The sequence below is a fragment of the Carcharodon carcharias genome, chromosome 2 (assembly GCF_017639515.1).
Source record: "Carcharodon carcharias isolate sCarCar2 chromosome 2, sCarCar2.pri, whole genome shotgun sequence".
NCBI classification, from domain to species: domain Eukaryota; kingdom Metazoa; phylum Chordata; class Chondrichthyes; order Lamniformes; family Lamnidae; genus Carcharodon; species Carcharodon carcharias.
In genome coordinates this window covers 2,032,096-2,057,417 of record NC_054468.1, presented here as the reverse complement: position 1 = coordinate 2,057,417, position 25,322 = coordinate 2,032,096, and the positions used below count along the sequence as shown (strand labels likewise).

Here is a 25,322-nt window from a genome sequence, read left to right as displayed (position 1 = left end):
GAACCTACTTCTCCCACACTGGGCTTTGAGCCAAAAAAAGTAGCTGGGAAAATTCACCAGGTCTGACAGCATCTGTGGAGAGAAAGACAGAGTTAACGTTTTGAGTCTGAATGACTCTTCATGAGCCATGTATTCATTGAATTTTATGCACCCTAGGCCAATTTGCATGTGGTTTAGGTAATAATCTAAAGGTTATAAACTTTGAGGTTCTGCTTTTCAATTTAGTGCCTAGCTCCTCATACTCTCTATGCAGAACCTCTTTCCTAGTTCTACCTATGCCATTGGTACCCACATGGACCACGAAAACTGGATCCTCGCCCTCCCTCTGCAAGTTCCCCTTCAGCTCTGAGCAGATGTTCCTACCCTGGCACCAGGCAGGCAACACAGCCGACTGGACTCTCGACCTTTGCTACAGAGAACAGTGTCAATCCCCCTCACTATACTGTCCCCTACTACCACTACATTCCTTTTTCCTCCCCCCACTTGAATGATTGCAATGGTCAATTTGCTCATCCATCCTGCAGCCCCCATTCTCATCCAAACAAGCTGAAAGAACCTTAAACCGAGTGGAAAATTGCAGAGGCTCACACTCCAACACTCCTGCCCTCTGGGTCCCCTTCCCTGCCTCACTCAGTTACACCCTCTTGTCCCTGTCCACTGACCAGATCAGTAGACCTTATCCTAAGCGTTGTGATTGCTTACTTGTACAAAGTATCCAGATAACCCTGATGTGTCACAGTGTCTGCAGCTCAGCCTCCAGCTCAATGGCTCTTAGCCGAAGTTCCTCAAGCCGCAAACACTTACTGCAGACATGCTTGCCCTGGGTCACAATGTTATCCAGGAGCTCCTACATGCCACAGTCTCGACACATCACCTGTCTTGCCATCCTTAATGTGTTTTAAATAATTAATTACATTAATCATTTATTTATGTTGCTTTTTTATATATTTTGTTAACTTTACCACCAATTTGTGTGCTATTTTAAACATTAGGGATAGAATAGAACTTACCTACTTACCAGATACTCACCAAACAGCTAGCTCCTTTCCCTGCAGTAGAGCAAGAACTAATCCCACCAGAGTGAGAAAGATAGAAAAAGGAAACAAACACCTCCTTCACCGAACTCCCCCTCTCACCAAACTCCAAGTCTTCACTCAGTTACCTCAGCTGCACTCCATTTTCCAGTTTGTACAGGTCCCACTTCCCCAAAAAACACTCCCAATGCCCCAGAAATCTGAATCACTCCCTCCTACATCATCTCTCCAGCCACACATTCATCAGCTCTAACCTCCTACTTCTATGCTCATTAGTGCGTGGCACTGTAATTTGGAGATTACTACCTCTGAGGTCCTGTTTTTTAACGTCTTAGCTCCCTAAATCTGCTTTCAGGACCTCATCCATCTTTCTACCTATGCTGCTGGTACCAGTGTGAACCACGACCTCTGGCTGCTCACCCCCTGCCTTAAGAATGTCCTGCAACTGCTCTGATATCCTTGACCCTGGCACCAGGGAGGCAACATATCATCCTGGAGTCATATCCATGGCCGCAGAAATGCCAGTCTGTTTCTCCAAACTGTGGAATCCGCTACCACTAGTCCTCTTCCACTCTTCTTCCTCCCTGTCCATGCAGCTAAGATGCTAGTGATGCCCCAAACTTGGCTTTTGCTGCACTCCCCATGAGGAACCATTGTCCTCACCAGCATTCAAAATGGAAAACTGGTTCTTGAGTGGGATAGACTCAGGACTCCCTGCATTACCTGCCTGGTCCTCCTCAACTTTCTGGTGGGCACCCATTCCCCCCTATATGCATGCTCCTAACCTGTGGTGTGACCATCTCCCTAAACGTGCTATCCATGTAGTCCTCAGTGTTGCAGATGTGCCACAGGGACTCCAGCTGCTGTTCAAGCTGCAAAACCCAAAGCTCAAGCTTCCGTAGCTGATAACACCTCCTGTACATGTGCTCATCTAAGCCACATGAACTTCCTATGTGCCACAGGATGGGCATTGCATAAAGCCAAGCTGCCCTGTCATATCTTAAGCTTACTTTGACTATTAGTATAAACTGGAGACTAGAAAGTAGACTGACTCACCAATCAGCTTCTTCTAGTATTCCAACTACTGAAGACTCATCAAAAAGGTATCAGATAGAGCACCGCTTTCACCCTATGCAATAGCTTTTCATGTGAACCAAATTCCCAACTCCACATTCCATCTACCTCCCACTCAGGCATAATCTCCTGCCTCCTTGTGCATCCCTTACTGTCCTGAATCGGTGCTTGAGCCTAAGCTAATAATGGTCTATACTAATGACTTGGATGAAAGGACCAATTATATTGTAGCCAAATTTGAGGATACAAAAAAGAGGTGGGAAAGCAAGTTGTGAGGAGGATACAGGGAGTCCACGAAGGAATATAGACAGGTTAACTGATGGGCTAAAATTATTGGCAGATAGAGTATAATGTGGGAAAATGTGCGGTTGCCCACTTTGGCAGCAATCATAGCAACCATGTAACCCTCAACATTTTTCCTTTTCAGATAATGATCCAATTCCCTTTTGAAAGCCTCAATTGTCCCTTCTTCCAACAAACACTCAGGCTCTGCATTTCAGATTCTAACCACTTGTTGTGTGAAAAAATTTTCCTCATATCGCCATTGCTTCTTTTGCAAATTACCTTAAATCTGTGCCCTCACATACTTGATCTTTCTAGCAATGGGACCAGTTTCTCCCCATCTACTCTGTCCAAACTCATGATTTTGAACACCCATCTCTAACAAATCTCCTCCTGACAGTCAAATTCTCCAATCTATTTATCCACATAACTGAAATTCCTCATCCCTGGAAACTCAGAGTCAGTGTCATTCATGGAGGGTCCCAGGGAGCAGAGGAATTGCCCATCAAAGTCTAACTTCCCTGGCAATTCCCATGTAGGTCAGCATGCCAGGACTTCAACGGCATCCTGATACGCACCTTGGGTCATATGTCCGTTCTCCAATGACCTGGAGAGCAGAAGATCTGAACTGGGTTTGCTGTTGTCGTTTCCGGTACCTAGGTCGATGCCGGGTAGTCTGCCCGGTTTCATTCCTTTTTTTTGACTTTTTAGCTCCATTTCAGAGGGCATTTAAGAGTCAACCATATTACTGCAGATCTGGAGTCACATATGAATTAGCAGCAGGAGTAGGCCAATTGGCCCCTCGAGTCTTATCCGCCATTCAATTTCATGGCTGATCTGAAAGTAATCTCAAACCCACATTCTTGCCTACCCCCATAACCTTTCACCTCCTTGTTAATCAAGAATCAATCTAGCCCTGCCTTAAAAATATTCAAAGGCTCTGCTTCCATCACCTTTTGAGGCAGTGAGCTCCAAAGACTCTCAACTCTCTGGATGAAAAAAATTCTCTTCAACTCCCTTCTTAGCCTTCTACCTCTTACTTTAAATCTATGCCCCCTGTTTGTTGGTCCCTCTACTAATGGAAAAATTGCCTATCTACCCTATCTATGCCCCTCATAATCTTATACGCCTCTATCAGGTCCCCTCTCAAACTTCGTTGCTCCAAGGAAAACAACCCAGCCTACCGAATCTTTCCTCATAGCTCAGACCCTCCAGCCCAGGCAGCAGCCTGCTGAATCTCCTCTGCACCCTCTCCAGTGCAATCACATCCTTCCTATAATGTGGTGACCAGAACTGCAAGTAGTACTCCAGTTGTGGCCTAACCAGTGTTTTATACAGTTCCAGCATAACCTCCCTGCTCTTGTATTCTATGCCTCAGTGTCATGAAGCTATTAATGTATATGATGTTTTGGAAAATATTTTTCTTTTAAAATAGAGATTTAGTCTGTGGGTGTGTCTTAATTAGATTAAAGCCAGCTAGTCTGGGTGCACTTATGTACTAGTTTGAGATATAAACAGAGAGATAGCTGCATTTGCATTTTTTGAATGGAGCATTCAAGAAGTGGGGTGAAAACTTGACACTTTTCTGACAGCTACCAAGCAATATGTTTATATTACTAATAAAATTGGTGTTATGAAAGGGGTTTCATTGTTAAAAGGTTAAGTTCAAAGAGGTTGTTGATACAATGAGAATTAACATTCAATGGGGCTGGTAGGTATAACTTCAGTAGTTTTCAGGTGTGCAGAGCAGAAGCAATGTAAGATCAAAAGGCAGCTGTAAGCCTCCAATTGGCTCCACAGTGAAAGGAACCTCATTTTGAACTCGTAAGGTGAAAATGCTTTGCCTGGTGTCTGGTTAAGTCTATGGGTTGCTGTTGCCTTAATGGAGATTAGTTTGGGAATTTGTTATAAGTTACGATAGTAGTAATTTGTAGCCATGTGTATATATATTTTAACCTGTGTAAATTAACAAAAGGTTTCATTTAGTTTAATGTAAAACCTCGGAAACTAGTGCTCTGATTCCTGAGTTTAGAGTCGCATCTCAAACATAACAAACATAATTGTATCGGTCATAACACTCGGCTAATAAAGGCAAGTATCCCATATACCTCCCTAACCACTTTACCTACCTACCCTGCTACCTTCAGGGATCTATGGATATGCGCACTAAGGTTCCTCCGATCTTCAGTACTTTCCAGGGTCCTACCATTCATAGTGTAATCCCTCCCCAAGTGCATTACCTCACACTTAACTGGGTTGAATCCCATTTGCCACTGCTCTGCCCATCTCATCCGGACCTGCTGATTTATCCATTTTTAAGGCCACTAAACCCACTAGTACCTCCTCACTATGTTAATTTCCTCTAATGTTTCACAGTCCTCCACCCTGATGTCTATACCTGCATTGTCCTTTTCCATTGTGAAGGCCAATGCAAAGTATTCATTGAGGACTGTACCCACATCTTCTGGGTCCACACACAGATTACCTCTATGTTCCTTAATTGGCCCTACTCTTTCCCTAGTTATTCTTCTGCTCCTTATATGTTTAAGAAACCTCTCTGGGTTTTCCTTTATTCTACCCACAAATTCTTTGTCATGCACTCTCTCAGCTTTCCTAATTTCCTTTTTAAGTTCCCCCTGCACTTTTTATACTCCTCTCGGGACTCTGGCGTATTGAGCCCTCGGTGTCTGCCATAAGCTTCTCTTTTTTTCTTAATCCTAACCTTTACGTCCCTTGACATCCAGGGTTCTCCGGACTTGGTCCCCTCCTTTGTCTTTACAGGAACATATTTGCCCTGTACTCTTGTTAATTCCTCCTTGAATGCCTCCCACTGCTCAGACACAGTTTTATCTGCAAGTAGCTGCTCCCTGTCCACTTGGGCCAAATCGTATCTCATCTTAGTAAAATTAGCCTTTCCCCAGTTTAGAACTTATATTCTTGGCCCAACCTTATCCTTTTCCATAACTATCCTAAATCTAACTGAGTTAAGGTCACTATCTCCAAAATGCTCCCCTACTGATACACCTTCTACCTGCCTGGGCTCATTTCCAAATATTAGGTCCAGAACTGCCTCCTCCCTTTCTAAATATTGGCTAAAAAAGTTCTCCTGGATGCAACTTAAGAATTTTGCTCCCTCTCTACCTTGCACACTAAAACTATCCCAGTTAATATTTGCGTAGTTAAAATCCCCTAATATTACTGTCCTATTATTCTTACACTTCTCTGAAATTTGATTATATATTTGATCCTCTATCTCTCCCTGACTGTTTGGGGGCCTATAGTATACACTCAACAGTGTGTTTGCCCCTCTTGTGTTTTTTTTACTTCTACCCACATGGCCTCATTTGACAATCCTTCCAAGATATCATCCCTCCTCACTGCTATAATCGATTCCTTGATCAATATTGCGACACCCCCCATCCCCCTCTCTATCTCGTCTGAATACCCTATAACCAGGGATGTTGAGTTGCCAATCCTGCCCTTCTTTTAACCAAGTCGCGGTCATAGCTATGAGATCACACTTCCACATGCCTAGCTGTGCCCCCAGCTCATCTGTCTTATTCCTCAGGCTCCTTGCATTAAAATATATTCCACTTAGCCCTGCTAAACTCATTTCTTCCTTATTTAGCCTATGTTTCCTCTGCCTTCCAGACTCACTTCCTAGCTTTTTAACTTCTAATTCCATCTCAGCTTCTCTCTAAAACAAAAACAGAATTACCTGGAAAAACTCAGCAGGTCTGGCAGCATCGGCGGAGAAGAAGAGTTGATGTTTCGAGTCCTCATGAGCTTCTCTCTCCTCTGAACTACTTTTCAAGATCCCATCCTCTTGCCAATTTAGTTTAAATCCACCCCACCAGCATTAGCAAACCTCCCCGCAAGGATGTTGGTCCCGTTCCTGTTCAGATGTAACCCATTCAACTTGTACAGGTCCTACCTGCCCCAGAAATGGTCCCAATGCCCCAGAAATCTAAAGTGCTCTCTGCTGCACCATCTTTCCAGCCACACATTCATCTGCTCTATCCTTCTGTTCCTATACTCTTGCTATGAGGCACCAGGAGTAATCTGCAGATTACTACCTTTGAAGTCCTGCTTTTCAATTTCCCACCTAACTCCCTAAAGTCTGCTTGCAGGACCTCATTTATCTTTCTTCCTGTGTCATTGGTCCCAACATAGACCAAGACCTCTGGCTGTTCACCCTCCCCCTTCAGAATGTCCGGCAGCCATTCCTTAACATCCTTAACCCTGGCAACGGGAGGCAACATAAATCCTGGAGTCACTTCTGTGGCTGCAGAAGTGCCTGTCTACACCCCTCACTAACAAATCTCCTACCACTATTGCCCTCCCACACTTCTTCCTCCCCCCCGAGCAGCTGGACCACCCACAGTGCCATGGCCTCTGCTCTGGTTGGCCTCCACAAAGGAAACGTCACTCTCACCTTTTTGCAGGGCCAAAAGATAGTTTATGAGCGAGATGCTCTCAGGGGATTTGCTCATTACCTGCCTAATCCCCTTCTTCTGTCTGATGCAGGCATTCTCCTAACCTGTGCTGCAAGGCTACACTGTTAGATTGAACCATGGGGGAGACTGGTCTAAACCTGAATGATGACATTGTAAGGGTTATGAGCACCTCCACCAGTGACTGCTCCATGCCCAGCTTTAGCAAGGAGATTGTACACCTTGTCCAGTCATCCAGTTGTTCTCCAGTCCACTAAAACGCTCATTAGTTTGCAGTCTGTGTCCGAGGGATGAAAAGCTTTGGAGCACTTGGTGGCAATTTCATGCCTCTGTGTTGATTGAGTGGAGAGATAAGCTAGAGGCCCGGCTCCAAGCATGTCAATGTGGCTGTGCCTGAACTCTCTCAGCTGTGCATGAATGGTCACTTTATGCAAGGTTTCCCTAATGCGTGGCCACTTCCCTCCCTCCCCCACCACCCTGCACGTGTTTGTGCACTACCATCAACCTCAGTGCATCCCATGCCCCCCTACCCCCGTCAAGTCACTCAATCGCAGGGCAGGACTTGCACACCCCCAACTTGCCTCACAGTGTGCTGCATTGCCCCCCCCCAACTTAGCCCAACTACAGTGCAGGGAAATTGATAGCGTAGTGGTATTGTCGCTGTACTAGTGATCTAGAGACCCAGGGTTCGAATGCTGCCATGGCAGATGGTGAAATTTGAATGCTATACAAAAATCTGGAATTGAAAGTCTTACGAAACCATTTGGTTCACTAATCTGGCCTACGTGACTCTTAAACGCTCTTCGAAATGGCCGAGCAAGCCACTCAGTTGTATCAAACCGCTACAAAGTCACAAAAAGGGAACAAAACCAGACGGACCACCCAGCATCAACCTAGGCACTGGTAATGACAACGGTAATTTCAGTCCTGTCGACCCTGCAAAGTCCTCCTTACTAACATCTGGAGAACTGTCTCACAGACTAGTCAAGCAACAGCCTGACATAGTCATCCTCACAGAATCATACCTTACAGATAATGTCCCAGACTCCACCATCACCATTCCTGGGTATGTCCTGTCCCACCGGCAGGATAGACCCAGCAGAGGTGACGACACAGTGGTATACAGTCGGGAGAGAGTTGCCTTGGGAGTCCTCAACATCGACTCCGGACACCATAAAGTCTCATGGATCCTGCTGATTATCATGTACCACCCTCCCTCTGCTCCTCCATGTTGAACATCACTTGGAGAAAGCACTGAGGATGGCAAGAGCACAGAATATACTCTGGGTGGGGGACTTCAATGTCCATCACGGAGAGTGGCTCGGTGGCACCACTACTGACTGAGCTGGCCAAGTCCTAAAGGACACAGCTACTAGACTGTAGCAGCTGTGTGTACCATCTACAAGATGCATTGCAGAAACTCACTAGGCTCCTTAGACAGCACCTTCCAAACCTATGACCACTACAATCTAGAAGGACAAGGGCAGAAGATAGATGGGAACACCACCACCTGGAAGTTCCTTTCCAAGCCACTCACCATCCTGACTTGGAAATATATCACCGTTCCTTCACTGTTGCTGGGTCAAAATCCTGAAATGCCCTTCCTAACAGCACTGTGGGTGTAGCTACACCACATGGACTGCAGCGGTTCAAGAAGGCAGCTCACCACCACCTTCTCAAGGGCAACTAGGGATGGACAATAAATGTTGGCCCGGCCAGCAAAGCCCACATCCCGTGAATGAATAAAAAAAGTGCCCTTGTCCCAGCACCGCACTGTCAGCCAGCCGGGCAAAAGCGACTTGCCTGTGCCCTTGCCTGAATGTGCGGCGCCTCAACCTTGAAGTCCAACAGGTGACCCTCACGAGTGCTGCACAATGTTACTGTGCACTCACCTCCGCGTTCCCCTTGAAGCGCAGCCGGCCAAGTGCACGCCTTATATATGCTGTTGTGAAACAGGCAGATGTGCTCGGGTGTTCCAGCGTGGAGGGATGATTCCCACAAGCTTATAATATGTGTGGATGTATTCCAATGAGGTTCCTGATGTCTGGCGGCGGGAAACACAACCCGCCACTGACGGGCAGAGCAGACGATTGCAAACAAGTTTTGCGAAGTCATGAAACCGATTTTTGACCTTCTTGCTATATTGTCTGCTCACGTCGCCAAACATGCCCGATGCAAGCAGGCACAGAAAATTCCACCCAATGTGATGAAAGATTGAGTGGGACGACACTAGAGTAAGAAATATTAAAATATTAGGTGGAGTCAGAGGAAGACCAATACAGTAAGGTCTAAATTAGGTTACAGTGTATGTATGCAAACGTACAAAGTGTGATAAATAAGGCTGGTGAGCTGCAGGCGCCAATAGCTACAGGAGAATATGAAGATAACATTACCTAGCTCCAAAAAAGACAGGACTGATACTAAATATTCTTGGATATTCAGAAAAGATAGGAAAGGAAACAAAAGGAGGGGGCAACAGTATTAACTGAGAAGAGTATTACAATGCTCCACAGTGGAAGACACTAGTAGCATTCCAAAAATACTAAATAATTAAGGGGCAAAAGTGGGGGAGGAAATAAATACAATAACTATCAGTAGAGATAAAATACTAGGGAAACTAATGGGGCTAAAGACCGATAAGTCACCTGGACCTGATGGGTTGCATCCTAGGATATTAAAGGATGTAGCTGTAGAAATAGTGGATGCACTGGTAGTAATCTTCCAAGGATCCTTAGATTCTGGAAAAGTCCCAGAGGATTGGAGAATGGCCAATGTAACACCCTTATTCAAAAAGCAGGAGTGGCATTGCAATGCATGGCTGCCCGAGTTTTCACAGACGTGAGGAACATTATTTCTCTCTGGGCAATGCGAGATGCTTGTTAACTTGTAAAGCACCAGCTCAGAGGAGGCAGTGAGGGTGGGAGATGTGGTGATGGCAAAGACCACAACCAGAGTCTGTGGCCATCACAAAGACTGAACTTGGCAAGTGAGATTTACTAGTTCTTAACCAGACCACTAGATAAAACACCTACAGTGTAACAGTGTAGTAAAGCATTAGCACCTCAGGGAATTGGGGGATGCGGTGGGGGTGGTGAATTCAGAAAATAAGACCAACTATGATTATTTTGAGAACTAGAGTTGATAACAACTGTGGAGTCTATAGAAAATTAAAGTGGCTAGTCCAAGTGATGTAGATCATTATGACTATGCTGGGACTGGGGCATACCAGCCCTGACTTCTTGTGTTGATCATCAATAAATCCTCAAAAAATGAGTCCCGAGTGCAGGCCGGCTGGAAATGTGGGGTGGTGCAGAGTAGATAGCTGCAGTGCAGCATTGCTAACTTTAAGTTAGTTTAAAATGTAAATTGACTTTCTTTACGGAAATGAGGGGTGAAGTCTGCACGTAGTATTCCACTCTTGAAGAGTGGCAGAAGTTGCATGGAAAAGGTAAAAACAGGATCCTGTTAAGAAATAATGAAGTTTTAAAAAAATTTATTCACAGAATGTGGGCATCGCTGCCTATACCAGCATTTCTTGCCCATCCCTAACTGCCCTTGCAATTGCTGCAGTATTAATTTATCTTTAGGCACTATGGTTTCTCTATCAGCAGACAGCCATCAATAAGCATGAAGAATCGCTACAGCCTTTAACTGAAACTACTGTGACATCTTGTTGGTAGTGCAAACGATATAAAATGTCTATAAAAACAAAAAAACCGTGGATGCTGGAAATCCAAAACAAAAACAGAATTACCTGGAAAAACTCAGCAGGTCTGGCAGCATCGGCGGAGAAGAAAAGAGTTGACGTTTCGAGTCCTCATGACCCTTCGACAGAAGTTCTCCGCCGATGCTGCCAGACCTGCTGAGTTTTTCCAGGTAATTCTGTTTTTGATATAAAATGTCTGCTTTGCAAATCACCCATTCAAATTCTTAAGCAGCCAGACTGTTATAAATCCTGATATGAATGCATGATTGCAATTTAATCTGCTTTAGAACCTGTATTGGTAAAAGCCATTTATCATTGGCAAGATTATTTTCTGTTTAAGTTTATGTTTATAATAAAAACGTTATCACTTCATATTCAAAAATTATCTAAGAACAACGAAGATTGCTTAAGGAACATTGCTGAATAAATGCATTCAAGAGATAAAAACAAATCAGCCATCGAAGAATGATTTTCTTTCAATATAGCTGGAACTTTCAGTTTCAAGCAATTCTGGAAAATAATTCTTAATAATTTTTACTTTTGGAGCACAATTCTTCAGTATTACAGCTGAGATGTTGTTTTTATTATATGCAGTGCACTTAACCATTTATTGATATCACATGGCGCGAATGGAATTGGCTGAAGACTGACACCTGTGATGGGAACCTCTGGAGGCTGCTGAGATGAGTCCCGCACTTGACATTTCTGGCTGAAGATGGGTACGAAGGCTTCAGCCTTTCTTTTGCACTGACATGCTAGGCACTCCCTTCTTCGAGGAGAGAGATGCTCCTGAGCCTCCTCTTTCTGTCACTTATTTAACTGGCACCCAACATTCACAACTGGATGCGGCAGGACTGCAGAGCTTTGGCCTGATCCATTGGTTGTGGGATTATTTTTTTTATTCATTTACGGGATGTGTGCATCACTAGCTAGACCAGCATTTATTGCCCATCCCTAATTGCCTTGAGAAAAGTGGTGGTGAGCTGCCTTCTTGAACCGCTGCAGTCCATGTGGTGTAGGTACACCCCAAGTGCTGTTAGGAAGGGAGTTCCAGGATTTTGACCCAGCGACAGTGAAGGAACAGCGATATATTTCCAAGTCAGGATGGTACTGGCTTGGGCGGGGGGGGGGAAACTTCCGGGTGGTGGTGATCACTAATTTCTGTCCAGGGCATGCTGCTTCCACTGTTCAGCAGCACCTGGAGAGAGGGGTGCACAAGGTGTAAAACATCGGGGCCCATCTCTTGGGGGGCACTGGCCCACTGCTAGAAAAACAACAATCACTGGTCAAGTAGGACATGCCAGATTTCCTAGTCGCTCCTTTCTTGTTTGCCTCATTGTCTGTTATGTTTCTGTTGGGCATTGTGGTGGCTGGTGCTTTCTTCACTCTTCTGACCTGGCTCTGACACAAGTTAAGGTAAAGCACCCACTGCCTCTATGTTAAGTTTACCCCCACAAGGCCCTTCCATGGCCTCCTCCCTCGATGGCGTGGCCCTTTCCCGACTTCCTGACCTGATGTCCTTTCTCGATGGTATGGCCCCTAGTTCCACTTTGTCTGCCAATTGGTTTATAGAGTGCCTTTCACATCCGCACAAAAATGCTTTCAGCTACTGTGATGTACTTTTGTAGTCAATGTTATGAAGTAGGGAATTCTGGCACCAATTTGCATTTAGCAAGATTCACAAACAGAAAGGACCGGATGCTGGGGACAAAATTAGATTTTTGGATGGTACGAAGCCCCCTGAAAGTTTTGAAACTGAGTTTGTAGCACATGCATATACTTCTGATGCAAAGTGTGATAGATGCAATATTGGTGAGGGCTTAACCAGGGTAATAAAAGGCCCAGAAAAAGGAGAAGCAATGGAACCTATGATTTCTCTCACTAGGCCTGCATTTGGTGTAGGTACACACAGTAGTTTTAGGGAGTTCCTGGATTTTGACCCAGTGACAATGAAGGAGCTGCGATATAGTTCCAAGTCAGGATAGTGTGTGGCTTGGAGGGAAACTTCCAGGTGATGGTTCCCATGTGTCTGCTGCCCTTGTCCTTCTAGGTGGTAAATGCTATAGGGTTGGAAGGTACTGTCAAAGTAGCCTGAGTAAGTTGCTGCAGGACCTCATCCCTCTCTGCTATTTATGTTATTACTGATTTGGACTTTTTGTTCTATACATTTATTCCTAAATATATACAATTCAATCCATGAGCATATAAACAAAAATCTACCTTTTAATCGAGAAACTAGAGCTGTTCAGCACCTCTGCTCTTGGTGATATGAACATAAACAGCTGATTGGTTATAAAATAGCAAATCTTACAGAATGTGGGACACTGATGGATTGTGCACAGAGATGAGCTTCACAATGTGCGGAATGTATTTACCTGGCATGAATTTTCAGGTTACTGGAAGTTGCAAATTGAAGGTTGCAGACATCACAAGCGTATGGCTTCTCCTCACCGTGGTGCATGCGATTGTGGAAGACTAGCTGGCATTTCTGTGCAAAGCTTTTATCACACATGTCACACTGATAAGGCTTCTCACCTGCAACAAGTTACAGTAGTATATCAGCTTGTAGAAAAAGACTCAGAGCCTCAAATTGAAAATCCTAACTAGAAAGTGAGAATATACAGTGTACACATTGGTACACTGCATCCTAATTCAGGAAAACATTGGAGTTCACATTTATTTGAATACTGATGCTACACATTCTCAGGTAATGCTTCCGACAGCCAGAAACCCTCACATTTGTCTTTTAGGGATGGATATTTGATTCATGACCTAAAAATTACGTTTGTGAAAATATTATACATTTGGCCTACAGGCTTAAATCCCAATTTAACCCTGCTGTTATTAATCACTTCCTCATGAAAATATCAATGGAATTCTGTAAAAGATGAACAGACAAAAGACGAACCAACAAAAGACTGCCAGGAAAAACTGTAAAGGAACAAATGAGTGAGCTTTAAGGAAGGGATGTTTCAGGTACAGGCTAGGCACATTCCAACAAGAGTGAAAGGTAACGTGGATAAGTGTGAGATAGGCCACGCTAAGAGCAGAAACCTCACCTGGTCCAGATGACTTCTATCCCAGGTTAGTAAAGGAAACAGGGATCCAGTTAGTGGAAGGGCTTGTCATAATCTTCCCTAGCTATGAGGTGAGTGGGAGGTGCCAGAAGATTTGCAGGTGGCAAATGTAACATGCTTGGTCAAGAACGAGTATAAAGGACATTCCTAGTAACCACAGGTTGATGAGTGTAACATTAGTAAGGTTTTAAAAATAATACTCAGGGAATTTTTTTTTTTAAATCAACAGGTACATGAAAAGGTTCGAGTTAATTAAGGAGAGCCAGCACCAATTTGTAAAAGCTGGAATGTGCTTGATTAATTGAATTTTTTGATGAAATAGCAGGGAATGTTAAAGAGGGAATACAATGGATGCTGCCTATATGGGTTTTAAGAAGGCATTTGACAAAGTACCGCATAAAAGGTTGGTTTACAAAATTCAGGATCATAGAATAAGAGGGTCAGTGTGCAATTGGAGAAAAAAATTGGCTTAAGGATAGAAAGCAGCAAGTTATGGTAAATGGTTTTCCAATCTAGAGGATGTTAGACAGTGGAGCTCCCCAAGGGTCAGTGCTAGGAGCACTGCTTTTTTGGTCTATATAAAATCAGAGTAGAACAAGAGACTGAGGAGGAGGAAGCGACAGCAGCTATTTTTTCTATTCATTCGTGGGATGTAGGCTTCGCTGGCTGGGCCAGCATTTATTACCCATCCCTTGTTGCCCTTGAGAAGGTGGTGGTGAGCTGCCTTCTTGAACCGCTGCAGTCCATGTGGTGTAGGTACACCCACAGTGCTGTTACGGAGGGAGTTCCAAGATTTTGACTTAGCGACAGTGAAGGAACAGCGATATATTTCCAAGTCAGGATGGTGAGTGTCTCGGAAGGAAATTTCCAGGTGGTGGTGTTCCCATCTATCTGCTGCCCTTGTCCTAGTTGGTAATGGTCGTGGGCTTGGAACGTGCTGTCGAAGGAGCCTTGGTGAATTCCTGCAATACATCTTGTAGATGGTACACACTGCTGCCACTGTGCGTCAGTGGTGGAGGGAGTGAATATTTGTGGATATGGTGCTAGTCAAGCGGGCTGCTTTGTCCTGCATGGTGTCAATCTTCTTGAGTGTTGTGGGAGCTGCACTCATCCAGGCAAGGGGGGAGTATTCCGTCACACTCCTGACTTGTGCCTTGTAGATGGTGGACAGGCTTTGGGGAGTTAGGAGACAAGTTACTCATCACATGATTCCTAGCCTCTGACCTGCTCTTGTAGCCACACTATTTATATGGCTAGTCCAGTACAGTTTCTGGTCAATGGTAAACCCCAGGATGTTGATAGTGGAGGATTCAGTGATGGTAATGCCATTGAACGTCAAGTAGTGATGGTTGGAATCTCTCTTGTTGGACATGGTCATTGCCTGGCACTTGTACGGCACGAATGTTACTTGCCACTTGTCAGCCCAAGTCTGGATATTGTCCAGGTGTTGCTGCATTTGGACATGGACTGCTTCAGTATCTGAGGAGTTGCGAATTGTGCTGAACATTGTGCAATCATCAACAAACATCCCCAGTTTTGGCCTTCTGATGGAAGCAAGGTCATTGAAAAAGCAGTTGGAGATGGTTGGACTGAGGTCATTATCCTGAGGAACTCCTGCAGTGATGTACAGGAGCTGAGATGACTAACCTCCAACAACCACAACTATTTTTTTTGTGCTAGGTTTAGCTCCAACCAGTGGAAAGTTTTCCTCAATTCCCATTGACTCCAGTTTTGCCAGGGTTCCTTGATGCCACACTCGGTCAAAGGCTGCCTTGATGTCAAGGGCAGTCACCCTCACCTCACCTCGCGAGTTCAGCTCTTTTGTCCATTTTTAAACCAAGGATGTAATGAGGTCAGGAGCTGAGTGGCCCTGGCGGAACCCAAACTGGGCGTCACTGAGCAGGTTATTGCTGAGCAAGTGCCGCTTGATAGCACTGTTGATGACCCCTTCCATTACTTTACTGATAATCGAGGGTGGACTGATGGGGCGGTAATTGGCTGGGTTGGGTTTGTCCTTTTTGTGTACAGGACATACCTGGGCAATTTTCCACATAGCCAGATAGATGCCAGTGTTGTAGCTGTACTGGAACAGCTTGGCTAGAGGTGTGGCAAGTTCTGGAGCACATGTCTTTAGTGCTAATGCTGGAATATTGTCAGGGCCCATAGCCTTTGCACTCTCCAGGGCCTTCAGCCGTTTCTTGATATCACGTGAAGTGAATCAAATTGGCTGAAGACTGACTTCTGGCTGAAGATGGGTGCAAATGCTTCAGCCTTATCTTTTGTACTGATGTGTTGGACTCCTCCATCATTGAGGACGAGGATATTTGTGGAGATAACTCCTCCAGTGAGTTGTTTAATTGTTCACCACCATTGACAAGTGGATGTAGCAGGACTGCAGAGCATAGATCTGATCCCTTGGTTGTGGGATCGCTTAGCTCTATCACTCGCTGCTTATGCTGTTTGGCACGCAAATAGTCCTGTGTTGCAGCTTCACCAGGTTGACACCTCATTTTTCAGTATGCCTGGTGCTGCCCCTGGCATGCCCTCCTGCACTCTTCATTGAACCAGGGTTGATTCTCTGGCTTGATGGTAATGGTAGAGTGGGGGATATGCCGGGCCATGAGGTTACAGATTGTTTTCGAGTACAATTCTGCTGCTGCTGATGGCCCACAGCGCCTCATGGATGCCCAGTCTTAAGTTGCTAGACCTGTTCGAAATCTAACCCATTTAGCAATGTGGTAGTGCCACACCTCACATTGGAGAGTATGTGAAGATGGGGCTTCGTCTCGACTGTGTGGTGGTTACTCCTACCAATACTGTCATGGGCAGGTGCATCTGTGGCAGGCAGGTTGGTGAGGATGAGGCCAAGTATATTTTTCCCTCTTGTTGGTTCCCTCACCACCTGCCGCAGACCCAGTCTAGCAGCTATGTCCTTTAGGTCAGTAGTGGGGCTACTGAGCCACTCTTCATGATAGAAATTGAGGTCTCCCACCTAGAGTACATTCTGTGCCCTTGTCACCCTCAGTGCTTCGTCCAAGTGGTGTTCAACATGGAGAAGCACTGATTCATCAGCTGAGGGAGGGCAGTACATTGTAATCAGCAGCAGGTTTGCTTACTCATGTTTGACCAGATTCCATGAGACTTCATGAGGTCCGGGGTCAATGTTGAGGACTCCCAGGGCAACACCCTCCCAACTGTATACCACTGTGCCGCCACTGCCAGTGGGACAGGACATACCCAAGGATGGTGATGGTGGAAATTATCTGTCAGACATGATTGCATAAGGGTGACTATGCCAGGCTGTTGCTTGACTAGTCTGTGAGACAGTTCTCCCAATTTTGGTACTAGCCCCCAGATGTTAGTAAGGAGGAGTTTGCAGGGTTGACAGGGCTGAGATTGCTGTTGTTGTTTCCGGTGCCTAGGTTGGAGCCATCTAGTTTCATTCCTTTTTTGTGATTTTGTAGCGGTTTAGTACAACTGAGTGGCTTCTTGGGCCATTTCAGAGGGCATATAAGGATCAACCACATTGCTGTGTGTCTGGAGTCACATGTCAGCCAGATCAGATTTCCTTCCCTGAAGGACATTAGTGAACCAGATGGGTTTTTACAACAATTGACAATGGTTTCATGATCATCATTGGACATCTAATTCCAGATATTTTATTGAATTGGAATTTCACCATCTGCCATGGCAGGATTCGAACCTGGGTCCCCAGAGCATTACCCTGGGTCTCTGGATTACTAGTCCAACAACAATACAATTTGGCCCTTCGAGCCTGCTTTGCCATTCAATAAGATCATGGCTGACCTGGTTGTGGTCTCAGCTCCACTTTCCTGTCTGCTCCCTTAACCTTTGACTCACTTGTCTATCAAAAATCTGTCTAACTCAGCCTTGAATAAATTTAGAGACCCAGCCTCCAATACTTTCTGAGGAAGACTGTTCCACACTCTAATGACTCAGAAAAGAATTCTCATGTTTCTCTGAAGGGAGACCTCCTCTTCTTAAACTACGTCAGTAAGTTTTAATTTCCCCACAAGTGGAAACATCCCCATTTCCACCCTAACAAGTTCCTTCAAGGTCTTTTATGTTTCAATAAGATCACCTAGCTGTTCTTCATAAAATAAGCCCTGCATCACAGGAGTGTGTCGAGTGAACCATCTCTGAACTGCCTCTAAAGTAATGATATATTTTTTCAAATAAGGAGACCAAAACTGTACACAGTATTCCAAATATGGTCTCATCAAGGTCCTATACAGCTGCAGCAAAACCTCCCCACTTCTTATTCCATTCCATTTGCCTTCCTAATCACTTGCTAAACTTAAGACACAAAGTATCCCAAGAATTGTAGAAAAACAAGAGACAAAAGGGAGGGAGGAACCTAACCATAATCACTAGAGTAAAAATACAAGGAAAGCTAATGGGTCCTGGAGGCTTCAAGAAGCACAAGAGGGATTTGAGGCTTCCAGCAGACCCTGAGGCTGCTGCTGCTGGTAGGTCTCAGTTCGTGGACTAACCAGATTTGGAGAAAATCAAGTGTGACATTACAGGGAACCAGGTAAGTGATTAGTCGGTGAGTACGTTCCTCGTTTTGCTCATTTACTTTTAAGAACCGGTGCAATTTATTGGCAACTGGAAGTTTTTATTCATGGTAAGGTTTTTGTTGTAGCAGTAGTAAAGCTTATTGGGAGTAGATGGTTTATTAAAATTAACTAATTGAGAAAATAATTAACAGTTGTGTAATAGCTGTATTATAGAAAAATATAAAAGTTTTACGTAACCCTTAAATATCTAATTTATAGGCACAGGAGAAACTCAGTGGTGAGCAAGTCGACATAACTTTCTAGCTTCCAGTTCATTGTAAATAGTCCAAAGTAAACTTAAGGTATGCAGGGCAGCTCAGCCACACGGAATGCCCATCCTGTGGCATGTGGGAAGTCGTGGACACTTCACATGGCCTAGGCAAACACATGTGCAGAAGTGTCACCAGCAGCAGAAACCTGAGCCCCAGGTTTTGGAACTCGAACAGTGGCTGGAGTCACTATGTCGCATCTGTGATGCTGAGGGCGACATAGATAGCACATTTAGTGAGGTGGTCACACCACAGGTTGGGAGCAGGCAGACAGACAGGGAATGAGTGGCCACCAGAAAGTCTAGGAAGACCAGGCAGGTATTGCAGGACCCTTCTGAGTCTGAGTCTATCATGCTCACAAACCGGTTTTCCATCTTGACACCGGATAATACAACTAGTATTAAAATCTCATTTATTTGCTGTATTTAGTTACCTGTGTGGGTCCTGATGTGTGTTTTTAGCTGGTTGCACTGAGTGAAAGCCTTCGCACAGAGCTGGCACACATATGGTTTTAGTCCTTTATGAATCCTCATGTGTCGGCGCAGGCTGCTGGCCTCTGAGAACACCTTGCCGCATATGTTACAGATTGGCTTCAACTTCAGCTGCTTCCCATCACTGTTCCCCTGCTCCGCCAGTCTGACACCGCTTCCTCCAGCTGTTAGTTTTGATTTGCATCTTTCTGCCAAGGCACCATGTCGCTGAGAGCATTTCCGCCTTGGTTTCCCATTAGTCTTCTGAACAATCTTGTACTCAGCTGAAGGATTTTTATAGTTGTTATACAACTCTGATTGAGGGTTGTTGTTAGGCTGGAGGTCAGTGCTAGCCATGTCTATCTGTGCTGCACTCTCACTGCAAATTCTACTCTCTACCTTTCTAACAGTGCAGCCACTTTTCCGTTTAACCCTTGTGCACTGGAGCATGGTGTTGGGACTGACACCCCTAACCTGCAGCACAGAGTCCTGGTCAGCCTTTGGTTTTTCTCCTCTGCTTCCTGACATTGTGTCCATGGTTGCTGGCTGTAATTGTAATTCTTCTCTTTTGCAATCACGGCTGGTATCTGGAGTATTAAGCAGTGCTTCCTCACAGCTGACCATTGTCCCAGGTCCTTGCTGGATAACATCCTTCTCTGTTCCTGGGCTGGTGAAGCAGCTATTTGACTCTGTATTCCCCTGAATGTCAGATGGTGCTTTAGGGACAGTGTTCAAATTAATCACAAGTGATTCCATCTTTGCTTTACATATTTTCACCACATCCTCCATCTGTAGGTAGCCAGCAGCAGCCTCTATTGCAGCGGCATTACATCTGTGGACACAATAGATCAAATCAGATTGCAAGAGCAATAGTGACAATGACTATCTCATGCACCCAAAAACAGCAGGGATTCTGACAGGTCCCATTCAGGAACAAGACACAAGGTAGTCACAATTCAGTCACCACAGCAGCTATCATTAAGCAGCTTTTAGCTTTCACAGCTGGTTCGACAAAAACCTATAGATGAGAAACTGAAGTGTGGATAATGCCCAATTCCAGCAAAAAAAAGTGTATAAATCTGCAGACGCTAATGCAAAACCATTAAACCAATTCTATCCAAACTGCCTTTCAAAACGAAGGACTGAGCGCATATCCAAACTATATCAGCAAGATCCTGCACTAAGTCCCATGGAATACAAAGTCTAGATTCCCAGTATCCCAGCAATTATACCCAGAGAATCCCTGAACACTCTCTGGCACTTCACATGCCTGGGATACAGCACTGGATACCTTCTGGGATAATGATGGATTCCACAGCCCATGTTCAAGGTATATCCAAAAGGTTAGGATCATATTAAGATAAAAAGGTTGGTTAGAAGCAATGTGGGGCCATTTGATAACTAATAACTGTGATAGGCAATGAAAATAAGGAAATGGTGCGTCAGTATTTACAGCAGAGGAAGGGGTCGACATGCTAGACATTCCACAAAACTAATACTGAATTAGAGACAAGGACTCACCAAAATTAATGTAGGCAAAATAGCAGGAACAAAGAAAATAATGCCACTAAAGAGTAACAAATCCTCAAAACCAGATGGTCTCGAACACAAGATTTTAAAGAAAGTTGGTGAGAAGAGTCCATATGCTCTGAATATAACCTTCCAATGTTCTTTCAGCTTGGGAACAGCTCCATTAGATTAGAAAATGGTCCATGTCACTCGACTTGAAAGCTGAGCGTGGGGAATCAGGGAGTTATCGATCAATTAGCCTAACAACTGTTGTTGGGAAATTGCTTGTCTATAACTGACAGCTTGAAAATTTTCAGCTGATCAGAAGGAACCAGTGTGGATTTGTAAACGGTCGGTCACTCTTAACAATCTGATTGATTTGTTTTTAAATAGGTGGCTAACGTACTAAACAAGGGAATGCCTATGGAAGTTACTTATATGGACATCCAAAAAGTATCTGGTAAAGGCCCTCACAAAAAACTGTTAACTCAAGTTGATGTTCATGGACCTGAAAGCAAATTATTGACCTGGTTAGGAAACTGGCTGTGCAGGAGAGCAGGGGTAATGGGGCTCTCAAACACAAACAGCAATTGGTAATAGATCAAATATTCATTCTAAATCTGAGATTGACAATTTTTTTATTCACGAAAGGGATATGGGACAAAGGCAGATACATGGAGTCAGCTCGCAGATCAGCCATAGAAAATAGGAGGTGCAGGCCATTCGGCCCTTCGAGCCTGCTCCGCCATTCATTATGATCATGGCTGATCATCCAACTCAACAGCCTGCTCCCGCTTTCTCCCCATATCCTTTGATCCCTTTTGCCCCAAGAACTATATCTAACTCCTTCTTGAAAACATACAATGTTTTGGCCTCAACTACTTTCTGTGGTAACGAATTCCACAGGCTCACCATTCTCTGGGTGAAGAAATTTCTCATCTCAGTCCTAAATGGTCTACCCTATATCCTCAGACTGTGACCCCTTGTTCTGGATTCCCCCAGCATCGGGAACATCCTTCCTGCATCTACCCTGTCTAGTCCTGTTAGAATTTTATAGGTTTCTATGAGATCCCCCTCAGTCTTCTGAACTCCAGTGAATATAATCCTAACCGCCTCAATCTCTCCTCATATGTCAGTCCCACCATCCCAGGAATCAGTCGGGTAAACCTTCGCTGCACTCCCTCTACAGCAAGCACATCCTTCCTCAGATAAGGAAACCAAAACTGCACACAATATTCCAGGTGTGGTCTCACCAAGGCCTTGTACAATTGCAGCAAGACATCCCTGTTCCTGCAATCGAATCCTCTCACTATGAAGGCCAACATACCACGTGCCTTCTTTACCACCTGCCGCACCTGCATGCTTACCTTCAGCAACTGGTGGGAATGATCCCTACGGAATGCCGCCGGGGGGGTGAGGGAAGATGTGTTTGGTGGTGGCATCATGCTGGAGTTGGCGGAAATGGTGGAGGATGATCCTTTGAATGCGGAGGCTGGTGGGGTGATAAGTGAGGACAAGGGGGATCCTATCATGTTTCTGGGAGGGAGAAGGTGCGAGGGCGGATGCGTGGGAGAGGGGCCAGACACAGTTGAGGGCCCTGTCAACGACTGTGGGTGGAAAACCTGGATAATACCACCACCTTCAACACCTCTTTGTCCTTTTGTCTGTGACATCTCTTGGTTATCTCCACCCATCACACATCCTCTATCCAGCTCTCTTGTCCCAACCCCCCACATTAAACCAACTTATATTTCACCCCTTTTCTATTTTTCCTTAGTTCTGTTGAAGGGTCATTTAGACTCGAAACGTTAACTGTGCTCCCTTCCACAGACGCTGCCAGACCTGCTGAGTTTTTCCAGGTATTTTTGTTTTCAATTTCCAGCATCCCCAGTTTTTTGCTTTTATCACATCTATCCACGTTATGCTGCATCTGCCATGCATCTGTCCACTCACTCAGCTTGTCCAAATCACACTGAAGCATTTCTGCATCCTCCTCACAGCTCACCCTCCCATCCAGCTTTGTGTCATCATCATACTGAATGGGCAGAACAGACTGAAGGGGATAAATGTCCTCTTTCTGTTTCTATGGTGATGTGCACACTTACCAGCTGGACTAGCGTGGGTGCAAAGATCAAATATGCCATTCAGCAAGCTATCAGCTGACTCATTGGATTGAGAAATAAGCCTGGCTTCTCCAGGTTCATTTAACACCCTAACCAATTGAAAATCTTCAGGTTTGACTTTCCAACAGTATCTCCAGTACTCCAGCGGTTAGAAGCAGGAGGTGGGAAGCAGAAGAGAAACTAGTCTGGGGGTTACAGAATATAGTGCAGAGTGCTGGAGTCATAGTTCTAAAACACACAGGCCATCACACTGTTACTCTGAAAGTTTGAGTAACTCTGCTTTAAGCTAACAATTTAACAGAAAGGCAAGTTCTCACCCATCGATATTGATGTTTCCAGTATATACAAAATCCAGCAGTTTCTGAAACCCATCAGAGCTGACGTGGTTGTGATCGAGGAATACAACGTTATTGTCCAGGGTCAGCCCATAAACTGCTCGGAAATAGTCACTGAATGCAGCTAAAACATTGCGGTGAGCTCTGAATTGCAACTGACCAATTACAACAGTGCAATCACACAAAAAGCCCTCGAGGCGCTGCTGATGGAGTTGGTCAAGCAGCTGCTTGCAGTGATGAACCTGCTGCATTGTGTTGCTGGAAGAGTGGCTCTGCCTCTCAACTGCAAATCAAAACAACAATATTAGCGGAGGAGCAACAACTGTATCTCTCTCCCCATTACCCTCCCGCCTCTCTCCCCATTACCCTCCCCTTCCCCAGTTTCTCTCCATTCCCCTGTCACGCACCACCACCTCCATCTCTCTCCCAGCCACCAGACCCCGTCTCTCTCCCCAGTCTCCCCGTCATTCTCCCTCCCACTCAGCTGCATGCTCTAAACCACAGCTTCTCCCACTCTCTCAAACACACCAGTCTGTCTGTCTCCCCGCCACCTCCCTCCGAACCCCACACAGTCTACCCGCCCCTCCCCATGGCTCCTCTCCCCTTCCCACCCCAACCCCCCCTCCCCACCTCACACTCCCTCACTCCCTCCCTCCATCTCTCCCCCTCTCCCTCTCTCAATCCCTCCCGCTCTCCCTGTCACGCTCTCCCTCTCACTCCTCCCTCCCCACCTCTCTCTCTCCCTCCCCACCTCTCTCTCTCCCTCCCCACCTCTCTCTCTCCCTCCCCACCTCTCTCTCTCCCTCCCCACCTCTCTCTCTCCCGCCCCACCTCTTTCTATCCCGCCCCACCTCATGCTCCTGCTCTCCCTCTCTCTCGCTATCCCCTCCCCCTTCGTCCCGCCCTCGCTCGCTCCCACCCTACCTTCCTCCCCGCTCCCTCTCCCCACCCCCTCTCCGTCTACCTCCCTCTATTTCTCCCCCGCCATCGCACTCTCCCTCTGTCTTCCCACCCCGTCCACCTCTCCCTCCCTCCTTCTCTCCCTCAATCCTCCCTCACTACCCCACCCTTGCCCCGCTCTCCCCCACCCTCCCCTCCTCTCTCCACCCCCCCACCATCCCCTCCTTTCTCCCCACCCCCACCCTCCCCTCCTTTCTCTCTCTCGACACCCCCTCCCCCTCCCTTTCTCGCCCTGAACCCGCACTCTCTTCCCCACGTTCCACCCTCGACCCCCTCTCTCTCGCGAAATCCACTCTCTCTCTCCATCTCCCTCCCACTACCCACATCTCTCACCCCCATCTCTCTACCCCACTACCCCCTCCTCCCCCTCCCCCTCTCGCTCCGCCCTCACTCTCTCCCCCCTCACACACTCTCTCCCCCCTCCCCATCTCTCTCTCCCCCCTCCCCCCACTGTCTCTCTCACACCCAATACTCTCACCCCGCATCCTCCCTCTCTCTCCCCGCCTCCTCCCTCTCTCTCTCTCAACCCCCCATTTCTCTCTCCCTCTCTCCCCCCCATTTCTCTCTCCCCCCCATCTCTCTCTCTCTCTCTCTCTCTCTCCCCCCCATCTCTCTCTCTCTCTCTCTGTCTGACCCCCATCTCTCTCTCTCTCCCATCCCCATCTCTCTCTCACCCCCATCTCTCTCTCTCTCTCTCTCCCCCCCCATCTCTCTCTCTCTCTCACACCCATCTCTCTCTCACCCCCATCTCTCTCTCTCTCTCTCTCTCCCCCCCATCTCTCTCTCTCTCCCCATCTCTCTCCCTCTCCCCATCTCTCTCCCTCTCCCCATCTCTCTCCCTCTCTCTCTCCCCCCATCTCTCTCTCTCTCTCTCTCTCTCTCCCCCCCCATCTCTCTCTCTCTCTCTCTCTCTCCCCCCCATCTCTCTCTCTCTCTCTCTCTCCCCCCCATCTCTCTCTCTCTCTCTCTCTCTCCCCCCCATCTCTCTCTCTCTCTCTCCCCCCCATCTCTCTCTCTCTCTCTCTCTCTCACCCCCATCTCTCTCTCTCTCTCTCTCTCTCTCACCCCCATCTCTCTCTCTCTCTCTCTCTCCCCACCATCTCTCTCTCTCTCTCTCTCTCTCTCTCTCCCTCCCCTATCTCTCTCTCTCTCCCTCCCATCTCTCTCTCTCTCTCTCTCCCTCCCATCTCTCTCTCTCTCTCTCTCCCCCCCATCTCTCTCTCTCTCTCTCTCTCCCCCCCATCTCTCTCTCTCTCTCTCTCCCCCCCATCTCTCTCTCTCTCTCTCTCCCCCCCATCTCTCTCTCTCTCTCTCTCTCTCTCCCCCCCATCTCTCTCTCTCTCTCTCTCTCCCCCCCCCATCTCTCTCTCTCTCTCTCTCCCCCCATCTCTCTCTCTCTCTCTCTCTCCCCCCCATCTCTCTCTCTCTCTCTCTCCCCCCCCCGGCCGG

The 25,322-nt window shown here is 46.2% G+C and overlaps 1 protein-coding gene across 3 annotated transcripts in view; it reads right to left on the bottom strand.

Annotated features, from left to right (window-relative positions):
* mynn (myoneurin) overlaps positions 1-25,322 on the bottom strand; it is a 183,237-nt gene that overhangs the window by 55,645 nt on the left and 102,270 nt on the right. For all 3 annotated transcript variants that reach the window (XM_041205764.1, XM_041205774.1, XM_041205781.1), the window contains exons 2-4: positions 22,896-23,196; positions 18,910-19,778; positions 12,926-13,085 (exon numbers count right to left, since the gene is read on the bottom strand). In XM_041205764.1, coding sequence (XP_041061698.1) covers positions 12,926-13,085; positions 18,910-19,778; positions 22,896-23,164 — 1,298 coding nt within the window. In that variant the 5' untranslated portion in view covers positions 23,165-23,196. The remainder of the gene's footprint in view (positions 1-12,925; positions 13,086-18,909; positions 19,779-22,895; positions 23,197-25,322) is intronic.